The sequence below is a fragment of the Eumetopias jubatus genome, unplaced genomic scaffold, assembly GCF_037043125.1.
Source record: "Eumetopias jubatus isolate StellerSeaLion01/CBP00866 unplaced genomic scaffold, mEumJub1_p1.0 scaffold_2, whole genome shotgun sequence".
In the NCBI taxonomy this organism is placed as follows: Eukaryota; Metazoa; Chordata; class Mammalia; order Carnivora; family Otariidae; genus Eumetopias; species Eumetopias jubatus.
In genome coordinates this window covers 102,411,602-102,425,037 of record NW_028274808.1, presented here as the reverse complement: position 1 = coordinate 102,425,037, position 13,436 = coordinate 102,411,602, and the positions used below count along the sequence as shown (strand labels likewise).

General features: G+C 37.1%; 1 protein-coding gene across 1 annotated transcript in view; it reads right to left on the bottom strand.

The window, feature by feature from the left end:
- Positions 1-447: 447 nt before the first annotated feature.
- Positions 448-13,436, bottom strand: part of LOC114208211 (uncharacterized) — a 215,854-nt gene continuing 202,865 nt past the window's right edge. The window contains exon 5 of the mRNA XM_088021056.1: positions 448-1,235. Within this exon, the coding sequence (XP_087877182.1) occupies positions 1,033-1,235 (203 nt within the window). The 3' untranslated portion in view covers positions 448-1,032. The remainder of the gene's footprint in view (positions 1,236-13,436) is intronic.

Genomic DNA, 13,436 nt, shown 5'->3' with positions numbered 1-13,436 from the left:
TGGGTCTTAGTGTAAAAGCTCCTTAGATGTTTCTAATGGCTAGTCAGGTTTGAAGAATCACTGATCTACAGAACTCCCCTGCTTTAAGTAATGAAGGTTGTATTTAATTAAATCATTCTGATAGTAAATGAGTCTAATCTATTCATGAATGACAGTTAATCAAACTGCAGATACAGAACCAACTGGAAAGCATCAGCCTTGTGGTCCAAATTTGGGACGTGATAGCACTGGGTCCATAATGCTTGTTTTATAGATTCTCCTACTATGAGAATGACCATAAAAACCATGCAAAGCAAGAAATTGTCAAATTGATGGAGCAAGGGATTCATTGAGCCAGATGCTTTGTCGGGGGAGCCACAAAGGGGAAAAGTCCCCTCTCCTGTGTGTGTGTGTGTGTGTGTGTGCTCATGCAAAGACCATACATAAGGACTATATTTGGAAGCCTTTATTATTCCTGTGGGTTGTCTTAGGATGAGAGTAACCCCTACTTGCTGGTGTTCCCATGATAGTGTAATGATAATGTAGCCCACATGCCATCGGTTTAAACAGAAATTCTCCCTCAAGGCCACTTCTGAGGCACCTCTACAAAAATAGTTACCCGTGCTACATTTTCCAGGAAATGTCAGCATGTCACGGAATGGGAAATCAGTTTCTATCTCAGAGTCTGAATAGCAAATGGTTCCTGTGGCCAAAGGGAGATGGAAGTGCTTTTGTCAACCATTAGCACAGGAGAACCTGATATTGACAGAGCCACTCTAGCCAGGAAATAGCATGTGGTTATGGGATGCTCAGGCTAGAGGCTTAGGAAGCTGCAGAATTCCTGAGGTTGGCAAGCAAAGCAGCCAGCCAGAATTTTGTGCACTGTTTTGGAAAGAAGCAACGCTTTCCAAAGAAATTGATGGCATGCTGCTTAAAGACCAAATCTGGAACAGAAAGCCAAGAAGTTCTCTGATTTGTATTAGGAACTCTGAAGTGCATAGGATAGGCACTGACAAAAGAGCCTTCAGCTGCAATGGTCAAAGCCTGTGGCCTTTAGTGAGTCTCTTTAGTGAGGTGGTGGAGGCCCCCACCTTCTTGTATGTCATGTGTATGATTAAATGTGTAATTCCCACTGTAGAACATATGTACACTCAGTCTTGGCAAGTCCAGGTGAGGCAGCACAGCACGACTGATCAGACTTCCCAGACCCTGACTCTGCTGCGTACCCTCTGGAGAAACATGGGCAGCATCTTCATCTGTAAAAAGAAACCATAAAAGTACCTTTTCTCAAAAAGCTCTTATGAAAACCAAAGAAAGTTGTATTTATAAGACGCCTAGAAAAATGCCTTCACACTGCTATAAATGCTTTCTTCTTCAATAAGTAAATCTTCATGCAGCCTCAAATTAGAAATTCCCTTCTGAGTTTATGTTTAGACACCTGAACCAGGAATATCCCATCTGATCATTAAAGTCCCAACACTGGCATTCAGAAGTAGAAAATCTCAGCAGTGCTTCTTTCAGAAACCTTTTTGCTAGGATTATTTCTACCTGAATTAGGACCGTGTTACAGTGGCCACTCAGAGGGTATTGGGATGTAAGTGAAGTATTTTAAGAATCTTAGGAATTTGCCTATTCCTCTACTATCAGGAAATCAGCTATAAAATAGACTCCCTTCAGTTTCTAGAATACCATAGGGCACCTGCGATTCATGCAATTCATCCTCCAAACTCTATTCAGTGTTTGTTTGTCTGGCTGGTTTGCTGGTTTACTTGTCTGGCTTTTGTGTTTATTGCTCAGCTATTTTACAGTCTGGAAAAGAGACACGATATTGCAGAAGCCTATGCTGTTCAGAGTTTTCTGGGGTTCGGAATACTCTGGGCAGACTGTTCTTTCAATTATGGATTTTTTTTTAACATTTTATTTATTTAACAGAGAGAGACACAACGAGAGAGGGAACACAAGCAGGGGGAGTGGAAGAGGGAGAAGCAGTCTTCCTGCCGAGTAGGGAGCCGGATGCGGGGCTCGATCCCAGCACCCTGGGATCATGACCTGAGCCCAACGCAGACACTTAATGACTGAGACACCCAGGCCCCCTCAGTTACAGGTCTTTACCAGTGTCCGCCACCAAGAAAAATAAATTGTGACTAAGACCACATAGTCCTAGGGGGCTAGAATTTCTAGATCACTAAGGTACCAGTCTTTGAAGTGTTCTGAGTTCAGACCGGTGAATTTCCCAAGATGAATACAAACCAGAAAAACTCAAGTTTCTTGATGTCCAATCTAGAAAGTCAAGGCATGGCCAGGTTTAGATCGTTAAGAAACCCTTCATGCACTCATGCACCTACATCCACATGCACCCACAAAATTACTAGACTTTTGAGCTCCTTTGTGATTAAAAAGTAACCAGTCAAGCAGGGAAAAATGAAGGCATCTTAATTTCTATTATAGTAAGTTGTATTCTTGCTATTCTTGTTACATTACCAGTTCTATAAGTTTTCTTAGCGCTCAGTGTCCAATCCTCTACACTGGAGACCTCCAGTCACTAAGAATGCCAATGAGGTCCTATTTGTGGCACACAATCCTAAGAGCTCTGTGTACCTACTCTGTCTCCTTTCTCAATTTCTATTTCCAGTTACCCACCTAAGACTGGTCTTTCATAGTGACTCCAACTTGCTGTTTTCCTGAGCTCTAGTAGAGTCAGCCCAGATGGTTCTAATCAGCATGGACACTACTAATAAATGATATACACAGCACTTACATGGTCTGGTGAATAAGACCTGCCTTTAGCGGAACAATCAAATTGCTTTGTAAGAAACAAAATGTCAGGACCTAAAATTTATTTCTACCTTGACTATGTAGCCATAATAGGAATGTTCTCTTGGGTGTAACCATTTTGATATACATACTGTCCCTGACTTAGAATGGTTCAACTTAAAATTTTTCAATGTTATGATGTTGCAAAAGCAATATGCTTTCAGTAGAAACTATAATTTTGAATTTTGATCTTTTCTTGGGCCAGTGATATGCAAAACAGTATTCTCTTGTGATACTGGGTAGGAGCAGCAAGCCACAGCTCCCAGTCAGACACACAATCATGACGGTAAACAACTGATAAAATTACAATTATTCTATTTCTCACTTCTAGTATAATGATCAAGAAATTACATTAGTCAACACTTAATTATAAAATAAGGTTTTTTTTTTTTTTGTTAGACGATTTTGCCCAACTGTAGGCTAATGTAAGTATTCTGAGCATGTTTAAGGTAGGCTAAGGGTAAGCTAAGATGTTTGGTACATTAAATGCATTTTTAACTTCCAAGATTTTCAAATTAAAATGGGTTTATCAGGACATAAGGAAGATCTGTAGCTGATTTGAAGGAACAAATTAATTTTATGTTCTGTTCAGAGCCCGTATGGCTTGAATGGCTTCTCATTCCATCATATTCTGGGAAACAACTATTGTTGGTAGAATCCTAAACTCACACTATTCTGCAACTCTCTTAGGAGCAATTTATGTTTCTGTTGAGTGACCACATTCGTTCCTAAAACTAATTCTAAACTTTTAGCTGACCATGTAATGAAACCATGCCTCAAAATAGTACTGGAGGTAACAGTAGAGAAAAAAAGTTTTAAATCTTAAAACCAATTTTTCTGAGAAATGACATTTATCTCCGTATCACACAAGCTTTACCTACATCCCAAGAATTAAGAATATTTTGAAGACAACTGAAAACTCTAACTTTTGTTCTGTTGGTAGAATTGTCATCTGCAGCTTCTAGATATTATCTTTGCCTAAATTCATTTTTTTCTCTATAAGAATTTGTAGACAATTTTCTTAGGGGTGTGTGTTGTAGAACATGATTTCTCAGTGAGCAATGTGTGAAATTCCCATGCTCTTGGATTAGAAGAATTAATATTAAAATGTCCATACTATCCAAAGTAATCCATAGATTCAGTGAGATCCCTATCAAAATACCAACAGTATCTTTCACAAAACTAGAACAAATAATCCTAAAATTTGTATGGAATCACAAAAGACTCCAAATAGCCTAAACAATCTTGAACAGAACAAAACTGGAAGTATCACAGTTCTAGTATTCAAGATACACTACCAAGCTGTAGTAATCAAAACAGTTTGGTACTGGCACAAAAAATAGACACCTAGATCAATAGAACGGAATAGAAAGCCCAGAAATAAACTCATGCTTATATGGTCAGTTAATCTGGGACCTAGGCAAGAATGTACAATGGGAAAAAGACAGTCTCTTCTATAAACGGTGCAGGGAAAACTGGACAGCTACATGCAAAAAATGAAACTAGACCGCTTTCTTGCACCATATGCAAAAGTAAACTCAAAATGGATTAAAGACCCAAATGTGAGGCCTGAAACCATAAAACTCCTAGAAGAGAACATGGGCAGTAATTTCTTTGACATTGGCCATAGAAACATTTTTCTGCATATGTCTCCTGAGGCAAGGGAAATAAAAGCAAAAATAAACTATTGGGATTACATCAAAGTAAAAAGCTTTTGTATAAGTTTTAATTCTGAAGTGTGTTAAATGTAACTTTGAACACTGAAGTAAAAGAACAAAAGCTTTTTTATAATGACACTTTCCTTAAGAATTGTATTTATTTGAATTCAAGTATCTTGGCACTGTCAAGGAGCAAAAAGATGTTATTCTTTGCAAAAGCAAATGTTTCATGTATGTAATGATTCCTTGTCATTTGCCTACAAATGTTCTAACTGGTTGATTTTTAACTTCCTAAAATTAGAGGAATACTAACAAAAGGCTAAGTGTCTGGAAAGTGCAGAAAAAGTAACTGTGTAGAGCAGTGCTTCTTGACATTTTATAGCCTGGCTCACATTGAAAATGTTTATATTAAGGCCAATGGGTAAACTGAGTTTTCACGGCATATGTTGGAGCTTGATGAAAATATGTTTTTGTTTTGTTTTTTTTTCACTATATGTTAAAATTTAGAGGCCTATTTAGAACAACCTTCAATTCCAAGAAATAAAAGACTTTGCTTGTGTGTTATTCTGGTACTTATTATTTTAACTCTTAGCTCATCAATTTGAGATTAATTCATAGTGTGGGGTATAGATCTGAGCTTTTCTCTTCCCAACAGCTACCATTTGTTTCAACATCAATAATTAAAAAGCCCATCTTTATTTTTAACATATAATGTATTATTTGTTTCAGAGGTACAGGTCTGTGATTGATCAGTCTTAAACAATTCACAATGCTCACCTCAGCACATACCCTCCCCCCGAAAAAAAGATAGTAGGAAGGGAAAAATGAAGGGGGGAGATGAATCATGAGAGACTGTGGACTCTGAGAAACAAACTGAGGATTCTAGAGGGGAGGGGAGTGGGGAAGATAGGTTAGCCTGGTGATGGGTATTAAAGAGGGCACGTACTGCATGGAGCACTGGGTGTTATACGCAAACAATGAATCATGGAACACTACATCAAAAAAAATTTTTTTTTAAAAGCCCATCTTTATCAAGTACTAAATCTTCACATGTACCTGGGTCTCTTTCTTGACTTTTGTCTTCTACTCCAATGGTCTTTCTCTGTGTGTGCCAATATTCAGTGCTTTTAAGTATAGTGACTTTATGGCTTGCTACCTAATGGGACTAGGCATCCCTTATATACTACTAGATCTTCTTTTTCAGGTTTTCCATGTGACCTTTAAATCAACTTTTTTTCTTTATTTCTACTTTTGTTTATAGTAATATAAAAGTCAAGATTCTTACATCAATGATCTCAAATGAGACTATGGAAAGCAATTTAGAGTGTATACAACAATCATTCCCCTCTTCAGTCTTGGTGCTTTATACAAACTGTGTGATTGACAGAAAATTGAATGTCCTGTGCCTGGTTGGAAATTTCACCTGTTTACAAAAAAACACAACTAAACAGAAAAACCAACAATAAATATGCAGGATAGTTGTTACTTTGAGTCTGCAAGTCAATTTACAAATTATTTAGGAGATTCATGGGATTGGAAATTTTAGCTGCTCAATTTTATCCTACTGCCCCACAGAAAGCACAAATTGATTACAGAAAACACTGTAAACTCTGAAGGGTTGAGATAGTGGACCCTATTTGTTATCTGTATTGGATTCAAGTGTTGAGCTTGAAAATGTAGGCTTTTTCTCTTAACAGAAATAAATCTCCTTAGGGCTTTTCCTCTAATTTTGCTAGACTAGGTTCTGAAGAATAGCGAAGAATCCCTCATGTGAAGTTTAGAGTGAGACAACTGCAAGGTATTCTGTTACATTATACAAAAATTTTTTTTAAAGATTTTATTTATTTGACAGAGAGAGACACAGCAAGAGAGGGAACACAAGCAGGGGGAGTGGAAGAGGGAGAAGCAGGCTTCCCGCGGAGCAGGGAGCCAGATTCAGGGCTCAATCCCAGGATCCTGAGATCAGGACCTGAGCCAAAGACAGATGTTTAACGACCGAGCCACCCAGGTGCCCTGCATTATACAAAATTTTTGCTAATGGCATAGGCCAAAGACCATTTGCTAAATAGCATTGAAGAAAATCCTGATCCATGGGAACTACTCAGTCCAAATGTTTCTGATCAAAGAAAAGTATTCCACAGTATTTATAGGCTCACTTTTAAGAGATGGTTGACATTAAGACTGTACATATTTTACATCAAATACATAGTCCAAGAGTTTATAAAACAAGTTCATGCATTACCTCTAAGAAGATCATGTACAAGATCACCACCCCCTGCCATCAGTACTTGGGACAGCATTTCAGGTGGATGCAGTCAGAGATTACCGAAGGGAAAAAAATCCCATCGAATAAAACCTAGATACCTTGTCTGAAACTCCTGTACTTCCCCAAGTAAGTCAGAAATGAGGTGGGAGGGGGAAAAAAACCTTTGAATAAGATGTGAGGAGGGGGGACAAGTGAAAGATTGTCCTATAAGTAGATGTTAGCCTTGTAAATAATGTAACTGGTGAGTATAGAGTAGAAAATAAGTATAGTTGTACATTTGTTCTACAAATTAATCTTTAAAAATATAATTGTTGCTGGAAATAGAGTGCTGTTACATTTAAGGGAAACTGGTTCCTCTGTTTTGAAAAAAATCTTGTGCCAAAAATGCAACTGAACTAACTATAAAAATTCACAATTATTTTTAAAGATTTTATTTATTTGACAGAGAGAGACACAGTGAGAGAGGGAACACAAGCAGGGGGCGTGGGAGAGGGAGAAGCAGCCTCCCCGCGCAGCAGGGAGCCAGATGCGGGGCTCAATCCCAGGATTCCCGGATCATAACCTGAGCGGAAGGCAGACGCTTAACGACTGAGCCACCCAGGTGTCCCAAAAATTCACAATGTTTTTAAAGGAATGAGTAAATTAGAAAAACTTTCAGCCAATGACCTTTTTAAAAAAATTATGTAGTGTGATCAAACATCCAGAATTTTTACATTTTTCTTTGTACATAGGTTATGTATTCTAGATGGGATTTTTAAAATATATTTTTGCTTTTATTTTTTATTCCAGTATGATTAGCATAGTGTTATATTAGTTTCAGGTATACAATATAGTGATTCAACATTACTCACTGCTCATCAAGATATGTGTACTCCTAATCTTCTTCAACTATTTCACCCATCCCCTACCCACCTCCCATCTGGCAACCATCAGTTTGTTCTCTATAGTTAAGAGCCTGGGTTTTTTGGTCTCTTTTTCCTTTGTTCATTTGCTTTGTTTCTAAAATTCCCTATATGAGTGAAATCATATGGTATTTGTCTCTCTCTAAATTATGTCACTTAGAACTATACATTGCAGCTCCATCCATGTTACAAATGGCAAGATTTCATTCATTTCTATGATGGAGTAATACACACACATATGCACGCCACTTCTTTATCCATTCATCTATTGATGGGCACTTGGGCTGTTTCCATAATTTGGCTATTGAAAATATGTTGCAATAAACATAGAGGATTTTACATCTTTTCAAATTAGTGTTTTTGTATTTTTTGAGTAAATTCCTAGTATTAGAATTTCTGGATCATATGGCAGTTTTATTTTTCATTTTTGAGGAACCTCCATACTGTTTTTCATAGTAGCTGCACCAATTCACATTCCTACTAGCAGTGCCCAAGGGTTCCTTTTTCTCCACAGTTTTGCCAACATTTCTGGTTCCATGTGTGTGTGTGTGTATTTACCATGATGGTTAGTGATGATCATCTTTTCATGTGTCTGTTTGCCATCTGTTGTCTTCTTTGGAGAAGTCTTCAGTTCAGGGGAGACCCAAGAAGGACTGTACCAAGACATATAGCAATGAACATGGCAAAGAGTAGTGATAAAGACAGAATTTTAAAAAGGGAAGAAAACAGTTATATACAAGGGAAACCCCACAAGACTATATAAGCTGTATTTTCAGCAGAAACTTTGCAGACCAGAAGAGAGTGGCACGCTATATTCAAAAAACTGAAAGGAAAAAGTCTGAAGCCAAGAATACTCTATCCAGCAAAGCTATCATTCAGAATACAATGAGAGATAAAGAGTTTCCCAGGCAAACAAAAGTTAAGGAGCTCAAGACCATTAGAGCAGCCTTACAAGACATGTTAAAGGAGACTAAGTGGAAAAGAAAGACCATATGCATGCATTAAAAAAGTAGGAAGCATAAAAGTAGTAAAATTAAGTATATCTATAAAAATCAGTCAATGGACTCACAAAACAAAAGGATGTAAGGAAGGACACAATATACCTAAAATAAGGAAGAAGGAGGAATAAAGAGTGGGTTCAAATATAAATACCCATCAACATAATATGGACTGTGATATGCAGAAGATGTTGTATACTCCATACTTCTTTTTCCACAGTGGCTGTACCAGTTTATATTCCTACCAACAGAGCACAAGAGTTCCTTTTTCTCCACATCTTCACCTACACTGGTTATTTCTTTTTGATGGCTACCGTCTTAAGAAGTATAAGGTAATATTTCATTGTGGCTTTAATTTACATTTCCCTGATGATTAGTGATGTTAAACATCTTTTCATGTACCTGTTGGCCCATCTGTGTGTTGTCTTTGGAAAAATGTCTATTCAGATCCTCTGCTAATTTTTTTAGTCAGATTGGCTTCCTTGCTATTGAAATGTAAAAGCTCTTCATATATTTTGGATATTAACCCCTTATAGAATATGATTTGTAAATATTTTCTCCCATTCTGTAGGTTGCTTTTTCATTTTGTCAGTGTTTCTTTTGCTATACAGAAGCTTTGTGATTCGATGCAGTCCTACTTATTTAGTTTTGCTTTTTTTGTCTTTGATTTTGGTATTAAATTTATGAAATCATTGCCAAGACCAAGGTCGAGGACAGCCTTTTAAAGAGGCTCTCTCAGAACACTCTAAATAACTTTGCCTGGATACTCTTATCACCTTATCCTGCTTATTTTATGTGTGTGTGTGTGTATATGTAGTACTAATCATTACCTGGCATTGTATATGACCTTTCTTGCCCCTGGTGTGTCCACTCATCAGGACTGGGGCTTTATGTTATATACCTGTTTCTTCGGTACCTGCAGTAGTCTCTGAAAGATTTTAGAAACTTTAAAATCATTTGTTGAATGAATGAATGAAAGAATGGTTCTCATAAAAAGCCAAAGAAACAAGAGATTTTTTTAGGTGGTGATGGAAGATGTACTTTCCTTTGCATCTATTTAATCTTGAACTTGCAAAACAGATAAGTAATTCCCCTTCTTGTTTCCCTTTCTTTTTTTGTGAATAAGACAATACCTTAAACATTTAGTGTTGATCTGAACAAGGAAAGTAAAATGAAAAGCTTGAAGTAATTAATCCAAAGCATAGGTGTATTTGTCATATCAACTATCTGAATATTCAAGAATGTTTTAGAGAAGTTTAAAATTTTTCAATAGTGCTCAGGTTGCCTTAAAATGCTACCTTGGAAAAGAGAACACATATTAATTAATATGCTCTTTCATCTCCCTCTGTCCTTTTATCAGTTTCCTTTCACCAGGATTCAGACATCGCAAAAGAGAGTTTCCTCTCTGTTTAGAAAAATTGACTTTATATTTCTAATATCACTAAAAGCAATGATCCCAAGGTTACATAATGAGTCATTTAGGAACAGAGTCAACACATGGATGTGGACAGGCTAGTGTTAATCTGGACACAAACTCTGACATCTAAAGTCTTGTTTTTAATTTTTCCTGTGCACAGCAAGTTAACCTGTGACAGAGCTACCAGTGTTCTTATTGTGGTTGAATTAAAATTCTTTATCCTTGCAGTGGTATTTTGATGATGAGTCTGTACTAGTTGGATAAAAAGGGGTCCTGAGCCAAGATGAGGCTGGTAAATTTGAAAATGTGCACCCCTGCCACTATTCATAGAGTAACAGGTCTCAGGAGGAAGAGTACAGCCATCTGAACTCCATCCCATCTTTAGCAATTTTTTTTCTTGTGATAAGTAACTTAAAAGGTTTTATAAGAAATTTTAAGAATCCTTAAATACAGAATCTAGATTTTGAAGATATCATGCACATGTAATGGCTTCAGAATACCCATAACTTGAGGTGCATTTTTATTCTCCTCTGTGGGAAGTAGTGTTTCCATGGAGACATTTGAGCAGCACTGCAAGATAACACTATGTTGCAGAAGCTTTGGTCCAGAGCATAATTTGTACCTGAATTTCCACTTTGAATGGTTATCTCATTAAAAGCTTTGAGTTAGTGTTCTCAGAAAGTTGTAACGTACCTGGTATCTGTAAACTGAAAAGCAATTATAATCAGAACAAGTAACACTTGATCAGGAGACATTTTAGAACTTGGATATATAGTCCAGAGGTTCTTAAACAGTGTTTCTTTAGAATCCCAGTCTTCAACACCTTAGACTTAAACCCCTTTGCCAAATGCTGGACACTGGCATTTCCTTCAATGTAAAAAAAAAAAAAAATTAGAGGATAAAATACTTGGAGTTTTAAGCTTTTTTCAATCATTTTTTCCATAAACTTTTGGTTGTGTTATTTTTTCATCTACTCTTAAATGTTCCATGACTGCTTGAATGGGCATATTAAATTGCTTTTAATGGTTGTGATTTATTACATAACTTAATTATAAATTTGGTATCCATTAGTTTGATGGAATTAAATCCTTACTCTACAAAATTACACTGATCTCCAGAAACTCTGCTCTCTGAAATTTTGAGAACAACTTATCAAGTCCAGACACCTTGTTTTAAGATTACCCAGAAGTTACACAGAAATAAGGTCACAGAAAAAAGATGAGAATCTGTCTTCCACCTGATAATAATTTTTCTTTTGTTATACTTGGTATTTTCTGGACTACAGAGATTTATATTCTTCTGCTAGATGTCAAACACAGTGCATTATAGCCTTTGGTGCATAGAAAATGGGAAAACATACACACAGCTACATTTGCCCTAAGAAACAGTTGTGCTTTCTCTGCTGAATTTGTAGGTAAAAAAGTCAGCAGAGTTGAGATCTCTCTTGGATCTCAAAATAAAACAAGTATAACCATTTGTGGCCACAAGAAGAAAAGAACATTGTCACACTTGCAAGTACCCACACATGCCATGACATTTGGCTAAAAGAATAATCAAGCCAGCCAATGATGAACAGAATATAAAACCCAGAAATGAACCCACAACTGTGTGCTCAATCTCTGACAAAGCAGGGAAGAATCTCCAAGGGAAAAAATACAGTCTCTTTAACAAACAGTGTTGGGAAAACTGGACAGCAACATGCAAAAGAATGAAACTGGACCACTTCCTTATACCATATACAATGAAACTGGACCACTTCCTTATACCATATACAAAAATAAATTTAAAATGGATTAAAGACCTAAACGTGAGATAGGAAACCATAAAAATCCTAGAGAAGAACACAGGTAACAACCTCTTTGACCTTGGCCTCAGCAACTTCTTACTAAACATGTCTCCTGAGGCAAGGGAAACAAAAGCGAAAATAAACTACTGGGACTTCATCAAAATAAAAGTCTTCTGTACAGCAAAGGAAACAATAAAACTAAAAGGCAACCTACGGAATGGGAGAAGGTATTTGCAAAGGACATATTTAATAAAGGGATAGTACTCAAAATCTATAAAGAAGTTATCAAACTCGACACCCCAAAAACAATAATCCAGTTAAAAAATGGGCAGAAGATACGAATAGACATTTTTTTTTCCAAAAAAGACCTACAGATGGCCAACAGGCACATGAAAAGATGCTCAATGTCATCCATCAGATCAAAACTACAATGAGATATCACATCATACCAGTCAGAATAGCTAAAATTAACACAGAAAGCAGCGGATTTGGTGAGGATGTGAAGAAAGGGGAACCCTCTTACACTGTTGGTGGGAATGCAAACTGGTGCAGCCACTCTGGAAAACAGTACGGAGGTTACTCAAAAAGTTAAAACTAGAGCTACCCTATGATCCAGCAATTGCACTACTAGGTATTTACCCAAAGGATACAAAAATACTGATTTGAAGGGATAAATGCACTCTGATGTTTATAGCAGCACTATCAACAATAGTCAAATTATGGAAAGAGCCCAAATGTCCATCAACTTAATGAATGAATAAAGAAGATGTGGTATAAATATGCAATGGAATATTACTCAGCCACAAAAAGGAATGAAATGATGCCATTTGGAATGATATGGATGGAGCTACAGAGTATTATGCTGAGTAGAAAAAGTCAGAGAAAGACAAATACCATATTATTTCACTCATGTGGAATTTAAGGAACAAATGAACATGTGGGGTGGTGGGGGAGAGAGGCAAACCAGAAACAGACTCTTAACTATGGAGAACAAACTGATTACTGGAGGAGGGGAGATGGGTTAAATGGGTGACGGGTATTAGGGAGGACACTGGTTGTGATGAGCACTGGGTGTTGTATGTAAGTGATGAGTCACTAGAGTCTACACCTGAAACTAATATTACACTGTATGTTTACTAACTGGATTTTAAATAAAAATTTAGAGAAGAAAAAAAAAAAAGGCAGCCAGGGATGAAAGAAGGTAAAAACAAACCGCTCTGAAGGAGCAAAATGACACCAATGAGTTTTTTGGTTTCCCAAATTATAGAAATTAATCTCCAATCCTCAAAGAGGTAGAGGGTGTGTATGTAGAATTTTGTAGGGCATAGCAAAGATCAGGATCAGAGGTGGAATAGAGCCCACACTCATCTTGTTCTGTAAGTCACACTTTGGAACTTATCTTCCAGCAAATAAACAGGGGGAAAAAACAACCTTCAGTAGACAGGGTGATTCCCATGGTCTGCTCCAGTACTGGGACCAAATTGAGAGTCAGGTTACCTGGCTCTAGCAGGGAATTGCCACTAGCTAATTTTGCCAGTGAAGGCAGGTCAGCTCCTTGAGCTTCCATTTTTTACATCTGAGGACAAAAACTGTTTCTAAAATATCTCTTCCAGTTC